The sequence below is a fragment of the Quercus lobata genome, chromosome 2 (assembly GCF_001633185.2).
Source record: "Quercus lobata isolate SW786 chromosome 2, ValleyOak3.0 Primary Assembly, whole genome shotgun sequence".
NCBI lineage: Eukaryota > Viridiplantae > Streptophyta > Magnoliopsida > Fagales > Fagaceae > Quercus > Quercus lobata.
In genome coordinates, this window is record NC_044905.1 from 55,026,881 (window position 1) to 55,037,470 (window position 10,590).

Consider the following 10,590-nt stretch of genomic DNA (forward strand, 5'->3'; position numbering starts at 1 on the left):
AGAAGGGGAATCACCACCTCGCCCGTTCTTCTCTTAAGATGCCACTCCCCCTCCTTGCAGTACCTCAAACCCACATTGGGAGGTATCCTATAGTCGGCGATGAATTTTTCCATCGCCTTTTCGGTCTCAACCAACTCTCTTAATTTAACCATCTCTAGAAACTGCTAAATAGACTTAAGGGATGACGGGAGAAGGAGAGGAACAAGAGAAAAATAAACCTAGAAGAGAGAACGCACGAGTTAGTGAGAGTAGAAAACTTACAGAAAGGAGGAAAAGTTCCTCGGACGGGCTTTTTATGCTGGAGAGAGACTTGAGTTTGGATGGAAGTTTGATTGAACCCAGAATATGTGCGCCAGAACGTGGGGAGCACAGAGCCGCCCGCATTTAATGAAGATGCGCTTCACATACCAAGGCGCTAGGAATGTGTCTCGGGCAGATGAAGAGGCTATGGTATTGATAGATGACAAGGATTGACAAGCCATGATAGAGACCTGATACCATCAAAACCCTCCTCTCTGTCCGAGGAGTCGGACAGCAGGATTTTGAGGGGCTATTGTGGGGCTAGAGAATTTGTGACCTCGACCCACTATACATTAGGGCCCAAGACCCGCGCCGAGGAGAGATGTTGCCGAGGACATGCAGCAAAAGTCCAAATGGCCTAGAAATGCAGCCGAGGATGATCTTGTCCTCGCATCCCAAAACCTAGAAGGGAAGAACGACACGCCATCAAAGGCAGCACCCAAAGCGCTCCCAGAAGTAAAGACGAGTACAATAGAACTCGCACGGGAGTACAGTGTGGGAGCGGTTCAAGGAAAAGCTGTCACCTTCGCATTGAATGTGCCAACAAACGTCCTGACCACATTGATGGGAAAAGACCCTTGAACAGTGTGGTTTCAGTTATTGCAACTAACAAAAAGTAGGGGAAGGCGGCTGATGGGATAAGCATTCGAGTAGTTACCTGCCTGATCAACAGATGGATGGTCAGGATCAACTGAGAGGGGCTATATAATGTAAGAATTCATCCACGGGAAAGTGGGGGGGGGGAGGGAGAAAAAACAAGAGTATTATGTATTGTCTCTTGGACCATCGTAACCTAGTGCAAAAGGAATAATAAGAACATTAAGCTTCTCGGACGAGGTCCAATGACCAGAGCCACTCAGGGCGTGCCGGAGAGAAAGTCTTCTTGGACAAGCTCAGTTCACCTCTGTGCAACCATCATGAACACCATGACTACCTACTGTCCGATAACCAAGGCCTGGCCTTTTAGCCCACTCTCTACAAATTTTATTGTTTGGGCCTTTAATGTTCGAACTCAATACTCCTTGGGGATCGTTACAAATTGAGTCCTTACACTTATTATTTGCAAAAAAGAACAACAAAAATTTCCACAATTTTGGTTTAAAAAGTGCCAAATATAGACCAATTTTGACAATCGATTTGGGGAATTAATTCTCGCTCCTCAACCCATAGATAATTTCATAACTGCCATAAAATGATTAATAAAAGCTCACACGTGAACAATATTTTATCAAATCACTTGTCATAGTACATTAGGTTCTTCAAACAAATTTAAACATATAGTTGCATTAAATTAATTGTCCTTAAAAAGATAATATTATTTGTGTTTCATTGGCCAATATAATTTTTTGTGTTTGAATTTTTATAGAACCTAATTTATTGGATATTTTAATTCCAATATTCATATTATGACAAAATTTAATATTGTTTTAGTAAAAATTATTTAAATTGATATTATGTTGATAATATTTAGGTATCTAGCAGCTTTTTTAATTCAAGTTTTGAAAATAGGATTTTACTGCATTTCCATTTGATGCTCTAAAACTTGTTCTTAGTTATTTTTCATTTTATTGTAGCACCAACTGCCTTAGAGGAAAAAAAAAAAAAAAAAAAACCACACCTAAGGTCTGTTTGGATATCGCTTATTTTGTTGAAATTGAAAACTTATTATTTAAGTACTGTAGATAAAGGTAAAAATTAGCTAAAATAGTACAGTGGGGCCCATGAATAGTACCAAAAAGTGTAGTGGAGCCCATAAATAGTAAAAAAAATAAGCTGAATAGTGAAATAATTTTCATTTTTCATTAGTATCTAAACGGAGGCCTACTGCTAGATTTTTTGAATTTTTCTAACATTATAGATGTTTATTGTAGTAATATCTTTATCTTAATTTAATATTATTATTTTATTCCACACCTATTTATTTTTAATCTTACTAAAAGAATTAAGTATGAGAAGTTGAATGTATTATTAAAATATTACTGTAAAGAAAAATAAAAAATAATAATATTTAGTGTGCATTTGGCATGGCTTAATTTTGCCAGTTTATTTTATTATTCAATTTATTTTTAGTACTATTTATGGGTCCCACTTTACTTTTTGATACTATTGATAAGTTTCACTATACTATTTAAGCTAACTTTTATCTTTGGGTTATGCTAACGAGTGCTCTTGGGGCATTGTTTAACAATCAATTTTAAGAAAATTTTGACACCACTTTTATGGGAAATGAAAAAACTGTCAAAATATTAGTTGCATTTTTTTTTCTTTTTTTTTTCTTTTCCCATAAAAAATTTCTTTAATTGGTTAACAATCAATTTTAGGAAAGTTTTGACACTACTTTTATAAGAAATGAAAAAAGCTGTCAAAACATTAATTGTCTTTTTTTTTTTTTTCTTTTCCCATAAAAACTTTCTTTAAATGGATTGTTAACCAATGTCTTAAGGGCATTCGTTAGCATTTTCCTTTATCTTTATTTACAGTACTTTCAGTAAAAAGTTTTTAGTTTCAGTAAAATAAACGGATCTCAAACAGACCCTTAAATAGCAAGGTAATAGAGCATGAGATGTATGATTAATAATGTATTATAGTATTAAACTAATGTAAAATAAATAAAATAGATTTTTGGTGATGAAAAATATTTTTTTTAATTAATTAATTAATTTTTTTGCATTTCTGAATGTGAATAATGATTTAAAAAAATAGGCTAGATTTTGATTTTCAAATAATTTCAAAGTAGTGTGAATTAAATAATAAATATTAAAAATATATTATTTAGCAAAATTGACCTTTATAGGTATAATACTTGACTAAGTTTCAGCAAAAAAAAAAAAAAAAGAAAACCTGGACTACGTGTCAGCCTCTCTCTTTCTCTGCCAGAGCTCAGGGTAACTTGTATACTAAGCTGAGCAGAAGACTTGTAGGGAAAGTTTCAAGTCAAATGGAATCGATGCCAACCGATGAAGAACTCGTGAGTCACTATCTGAGGCTCAAAATGGAAGGCAATGACTCCCAAGTCCATGTCATCCCTGAAGTTAATGCAACTGGGAGCCTTCGGATTTACCTAGTATGTACTGCATTATCTTCCTGACCCAAGTGCCAAAAGTTTAATTTTAATTTTTTTTAAACAGTTTTTTCTCTTAGTTCAATTCCAAGAATTAATTGGTTTGCAATCTATTTTGTTCTTGTTCATGATCAATAGTTAGTTTTCATAGTTTATTATATTCAATTCTAAGTGACCATTCATTGAAGTTGAGAGTTTTTGCATAAGTGTTTCCAACAGAGACGTTGAGAAAAAAGAAAAAGAAGAAAAAAAAAGGGTGTTTTTGTGATGATGGTTGTGCAGGGTTCTCAGTGATCAAGTCAGATGATCAAGAATGGTTTTTCTTTAGTCCCCGAGATTTCAAGAACTCCAACAGTAACAGAACGAACAGGGCTACCAAATCCGGGTACTGGAAAGTCACAGGTAAAGATAGGAAGATCAAAGCTAAAGGCACCAACAATGTGATTGGTACAAAGAAGACTCTAGTGTTCCATAGAGGTCGTGTTCGTGATGGGGTTAGGACCAGCTGGGTTATGCACGAGTATCAACCAACAGTAACTCTTCCTCACCAGGTTGGTGGTGTTCATGTTAATGCTCTTAATTTGGTACACATATGAACATGATGTTAAATTATTCATTTTATTGGGATTATGATAGGTACTTTCCTTGTTTTACATGTTTTATTGTGTGTGCAATTAGAAGATTACTCTTATGTATTTAAGATAATTGGTAACAGAGTTTTCTTGTTGCGAGTTGATGAGTTCTATTATAAGTGGGTTAAAACCATATTTGGTCCATAAAGTTTGCCCAATTTTCCCATTCGATTGTTATACTGTTCTATAAAAAATGTAAAATGTTTCAATTTGGCCCTCACACTACAAAGAATGTTTATGATAAAAATGGGGAAAAAAAGTTGTCTTAAAAAATATAAGTGAGCTGCACAAATGGATAATAAGTGAGCAGTTGGTTGGGACGAAACTATGTTGGGATTAAGGGGCTAATCCCCTTCCCCTAAGAAAAAAATTTAATCGTGTTAAGTAACTTATATCTATCATTTATCAAAACTAAATTTTATTAGAGTTTAACCCCGTCAAAAAAAATGAATTGACCCCAAAAAATAAACTAGTCTCTTTTTTTTTTTGGAAACTCGTAAGAAGTTTAGAAAATAGGACAAAGTTTAGCTACAAAATTAGTTGTAGCCTTAGGCTACAAACTTACTTAATATTTTTTTATTGGATGTGAATTTTAACAAATCTACCATTGGATTACATCTTCTTCTTATATCCTCCATGCTTGCAAAATTTCAAGAAAATTAAAGATCAATAGCTATGTCATCAATAAATTTTTTAAATTGCAAGTTTTTGTAATTTAAAATTATGCACAAAATATAAGCTTATAGATCATATAGTAAATGATATCCGATTGACACAAAATTTAACATGTGTATTAAGGGTGTAAAGAACATGCAATTCAACGGTTAGATTTTCAAAATATATTGTAGTATTTATTTTATTGAGTGAGTTTGTAGCCTTAAGCTACAACCAATTTTGTAGCTAAACTTTGTCCTAGAAAATATAGTAGTATTTCATTACAAAAACAATAAGATTATAAAAGCCCCACTCAAATTCATTATTTCATTGTCAAATAAAGTACCTAGTTGATTATTACTTTTGAAACTTTAGAGACCAGATTACAAAAATGGATAAACTTCAGGGGTCAAATGTGGTGTTTGACCATTTAAGTTTCATTATAAAGCTAATTGGTGAAATTTTATTCGTCACATCACGTACTTCATTATTGTTCACAACAAGGGATTCTGAACTTCATTGTTTGTATCCGTAAAAACTAACATTTCTTAAACAGAAAGTATATTACTACTACTTGATGGACACCTAATGTCATCCTAGACTGTGATTGACGTGATTAGAAGAGTTTAGGTATATGCTTCTGATTTAGATGTTTGAAATTTGTGTTCTTGGTTTTTCTGAAACTTTTGTTATTTACTACCACAAAGTAATATCAGTTTCATTCACTTGTGCAGAAAGCCTTTGTCCTCTGTCGCTTAAAGAGAAAAATGGATGAGAAAACTAAAGTGACAACCTGCGATGAAGGTGAAGAAAGCAGCTATATTGCTTCTGATTTTGAAAATCCAGTGTCAGAGGTTACAAATCCAGAGGTAAAAAGGAGCATGCCTTATGGATATTTCCAATATTGACCATGAGAAGCAAATTTGGAACTGATGTCTGCTTGTTTGCGATTCTTTATTCAGGTATATGATCATACAGAAGAAGAATTGGAACCTACAGCTGCTGCAGCAGCCGCAGAATTATGATGCCTCTTCCTCACAGCTTCCATTTTGCAATCAGCAGGAACCCTCTTTCATGGATTCCACATTTACCAATGGCCATAGCGAAGTGCAATTTCAGTTTGATCATAATGAACATGAAGAGGATCAAACAAAGTTTGTCCATTCACTTTTTGTTGACCAGGATGAGTACTCCTCTGAAGAAATACTGCACTTCAGTGACACAGACACTGACACAGCCCAAGCACGGGTAAAAAACATATATTCTCCAACAGCTATTGGAGAATCTCATAGCTAATGAACTTTAAATCTCTATATCAGAGTATTACCAGGAACATTGTAATAGTATGAATAAGTAATGCAGAAAGGATAGGAGGTTGACTCGTGCAAAAAGTCAGAGCTCAAAATTTTCATTCCATATGAGTGAACCACCTATACTCTCTGCATTACTGGCAGTCTGGCACTGTCGGCTTTCACAACTTCTGCTTTTGGACCTTGTTGTTTAGGAAACTTGGAAAATTAACTTGTCCACTCTTTTCTATATGTTACAGTGTGACCACTTTCTGGGAATTTCAACATTGTTTAATGAACATATTGCTCCTAAAGAATACAGACAATTGTCTATGGTTCAAAGTGGAACTGTTCCTCTTCTAATCATGGCCAATACAGAGAAGAATCAAATGGTTTCCTTCATGATGATTTCTTGGGACTTTATGCTCCCTCTGTTAGTCCGGCGGCAGATGTACCTATATTCATATGTTGCATTACAAGAGTTAGTCCAGAATCTAGTCTAGAATCTCATCTCAAGATAAGAGCCTCCAAAACTAAAAATTACCGAAGATCCTGCCACGTTGTAGGAAAAACAGCTGCTCGGAGAAGATTCCAATTGAAGCGTAGCAATTCAATTAAAGCAGTATCATCCCAAGAAGAGGTGAGAGAATCAAGCTGCAGCGCATCACATCATGAATAGATTCTGTCCGTCTCTAATGAGACGTTCTTAAATGGGAAGGTAGCAAATTTTGTTTCTGGTTGCTTGTATGCTGGCAAAATTTGTTGAACAGCATCTTTTTAGAAAAATATTGGACAAATAGCATGCATTTGAACTTATTTTTTTTTCCCGCTTGGAACTTGATTCTAGCAAACTCGAGTTCCTTGCTGGTAAATTTTTTTAAAAATGGAACTCGAGTTTACTAAACTTGAGTTCCACGTAGTTTTTTATTTTTTATTTTTTTATATAAAAAAAAAAACTCCACGTTAGATGAATCTAAGAGTAAACCGAGTTTCGGAAACTCGATTTTGGGTTGGAACTCGAGTTTGACAAACTCGAGTTCTAAAAACAGTCCAACTAACTAAATAAGTTCAAATGTGTGCTAGTCTCCAATTTTTTTTTTATTTTTTTTTTCAAAAAATGTACTATTTACCAAATTTTGCCCTTGTATGCTAGCTGTTATATATATATATTTTTCCTTATGCTAGCTGCCTAAGGAAAAAACCATTACTGAGTCTAACAAAGAGCAGAATATTGCCCAAGGCAAAAGAAATCCTGAAATCAACAAGAGATGGGTCAGCTGGCAGTGATCCGAAGGGTTATCTCATTTTCCAAGAGACATCTCTACCAGGTAATGAATCTAGTCCACTCTTAGTTTATTTTGTCTAGAATTTCTTATTTTTGGGTATGTTTCCACATTTCATCAAAACACATGCAGTGCCAGATGTAGGTATATAGTGTTTCAGTTTTAGGCCCCGTTTGATATGACAAATTGAAGAATGTGCATATGGGGCAACGTACTACCTACTTAGTTTTCTCCCTATTTTCGAGGGAAAACATTTTGGTGGGCTTGGGGAGAGAACACCTAGATCCCACCATTTATTTTCTTTCCTCTCTACCTGTATCGACCCAAGGAAAAGCGTTAGCCACATCTGCGCTATACCTCTAGAGGACTAGTCACAATTGAGGCTCCTTGCAGTTGTTAATAAAGCCCAGTTCAATCCAGTAAATACCCGATGTGAGACTCATCACACACCCACACACATCACACAATCAATTAAATTGGAGCATCACAATCTCCCTCACTTAAATCCCTAACGTCCTCGTTAGGGCCCACTTTGTGGGGTAGTATCTCTAAGCCCACACGGGATTACCGGGTTGGCTCTGATACCATATGTAACGACCCAAGGAAAAGCGCTAGCCACATCTGCGCTATACCTCAAAAGGACTAGTCACAATTGAGACTCCTTGCAGTTGTTAATAAAGCCCAATTCAACCCAGTAAATACCCGATGTGGGACTCATTACACACCCACATACATTACACAATCAATCAAATTAGGGCATCACACTACCCAACCAAACACACTCCAAAAAATTTTTCCTTCTCATTTTCTTTCCAAAGTTTTCCATCCACCCCGTTTCACCTTCAAACAAACACACCCTAAATTTTTTACTTTTCTCTTGTTACTTTCTTACGTTGAGAAATGCAAGAGATACAACACTTTCACAATAATTTCATAACAAATCTTATGTGGTGAATTGTAAGTGGTAGGTAAAAAAATGATGGCAACGATGAGCCCAAATAAGAATTAGTAACAAATTACCATATTAAATTTGTTGTGAAAGATTTTGTAGATGTAGCAACCCATGCCTCTATTTTTCTAAATATGCAGCAAGAAATAAGTTTCGCTTGAATTGATGCCATGACATGGTACTTATTTTGAGAGTTTTGCACCCTATCTCTAGCCAAACACGTAGGGCTATATAGTATATACAAGCTAAGTCTTAAATGTTCGTGACTATTTATTTAAATTTATTTGTGTTGGGGATATATTTTTATGTAATTGGCATATCCTTTGACAAAACACACTTTATTTGTATTTGGTTAAATCTAAGTAGGTTCAAGATGATCATTACAAGTGGTTAAATTGAAGACATGAAGACCACTCAAGAACTGCTTAAGAAAAGTGCAAATCTGCAGGCCTCGATACCTCCTTGACAGAAGCTCGATCTGTCAAGATTCATTAAATCTCGACAGATGTCTCGATCGATTGAGCTTATAGGTTTTCATATTATAGCCAGCAATGTTTTTATTCTAAAAGGCTATTTGTTTATGGGTTTGTATAATCCTTATTGGACTAGGAAAATCCAAGGTTTGTGTAAACCTATTTGGAATAGGAGTGCCCATTAAGCTCCTATTTAAAGGAGGTGGGAAAAGGAAAAACATAACCCTAGAGAGCTTTATAAGGTTTTCTTTTTGAAACTCTAGCCTTCTCCTACAGAAGAAAGAGTTCTTATTGCGTTTCTTGTACGCCTTTGGGTTCTGTAAGCAAGCAAAGTCTCTTGCACCAACATTGAAGATCTTATTGGTGTTTCTATGTAAAGCTGCTGCAAATCAACTATAACAATCAAAGGGTTGTTGTGGAGTTAGTCACGTACTGGGATTCGTGCAAAGGAGTAAGTTGCGTACTAGGATCTGCGCAATTGGTTAGTCATGTACTTGGGAGCCGTGCATCGAAAGGGCAACTGTCACTACAGAACAAGTCCAATTGGGTATTGGGGTAAGGGTTCAACTGTAGGTTGGTAAGGTACTTAGGATTCCTTTACTTGTAACTGCTTGTTGTGATAATAGTGGAGTTTTGGGAGTGGTGACCTGAAAATCATCCGGTGGGGTTTTTGCCGTTAGATTTTCCCCATTCGTAAACAAATCACTGTGTTATTTATTTTCCGCTGCATAATTAGTTTATTGGTGATTTGTTTGTGCTATCACGCGTTTGCATGATAAATTGATTAATTAATAACTTGGCTAATTAATTAATTAATTTATATCACAAGTGGTCATTCAGTTTGTGGCCTATCAATTTGAATGCAAGTTGAGCTCAAGTTTATGAAACAAACTAGACTACATGTTCAAACTTAGTTCACTTTATTTTTTCTCCCCAAAAAAAAAAAGTTTACTTTATTCCTTTCTTTTATATAGTAAACATCACAACTATTTTTTTTTTTTATCCTTTCACAAATATGTGCTAATAATTAATAAATAAATTATAGTTGAAATTATATTATTAGAGTTTCTTTAAATAGAATGATTTTCTTTTATGAACTTGTAAAAATTAAACTTACTAACCTTGTATTGTTAAAAGTTATATGATTTTTACAGCAAAAAAAATTATTTATATTATCAATAATAAATTATTAATACTAATTTAATATTTTAGGAACTTTTTTAAGAAGAAAATATAAATAGGGTAATTCTACAGTACCCCCCAAAAAAAGGGGGGTATAGTACTCACTAATAGGTAACTTGCTATATTAGGTTACTTTTTCCTCACATTTGATGGTTCCATTTTCACATTATGCAGTTTCAACATCACATGTGATAGTTCTTTTCTCACATTTGGTGGTTTCCTTACTTTTTTCTCACATTTGACGGTTCCATTCTCATATTGTGCAGTTCCAACATTACATTTAATAGTTCTTTTGTCACATTTGGTGGTTCTCTTATTTTTTTTTCTCACATTTGACGATTCCATCATCACATTGTGTAGTTCAACATCACATATGACAGTTCTTTTGTCACATTTAGTGATTCTACTTTTTTCTCACATTTGACAGTTCCATCTTCACATTGTGTAGTTTCAACATCACATGTGATAGTTTTTTTCTCACATTTGGTGATTCCCTTACTTTTTTTCTCACATTTGACGGTTCCATCATCACATTGTACAGTTCCAACATCACATTTGACAGTTCTTTTGTCACATTCGGTGGTTCCTTTATTTTTTTTCTCACATTTGACGGTTTCATTGTCATATTATGCAATTCCAACATCACATGTGATAGTTCTTTTGTCACATGTAGTAGCGTCCTTACTTTTTCTCACATTTGATGGTTCCATCTTCACATTGTGCAATTCCCCAAAACTGAAAAAACCCTTGAAACCTAAAAAAATGAC

The 10,590-nt window shown here is 34.7% G+C and overlaps 1 protein-coding gene across 1 annotated transcript; it reads left to right on the top strand.

Moving 5' to 3' along the window:
* Positions 1 to 3,292: 3,292 nt before the first annotated feature.
* LOC115966569 (protein NTM1-like 9) lies at positions 3,293 to 6,439 on the top strand. The gene is made up of 5 exons (XM_031085783.1): positions 3,293 to 3,368; positions 3,644 to 3,945; positions 5,382 to 5,516; positions 5,626 to 5,895; positions 6,197 to 6,439. Exons 1-5 carry the CDS (start codon positions 3,293 to 3,295, stop codon positions 6,437 to 6,439), a joined length of 1,026 nt encoding a protein of 341 aa, XP_030941643.1.
* The last annotated feature ends 4,151 nt before the right edge of the window (positions 6,440 to 10,590 follow it).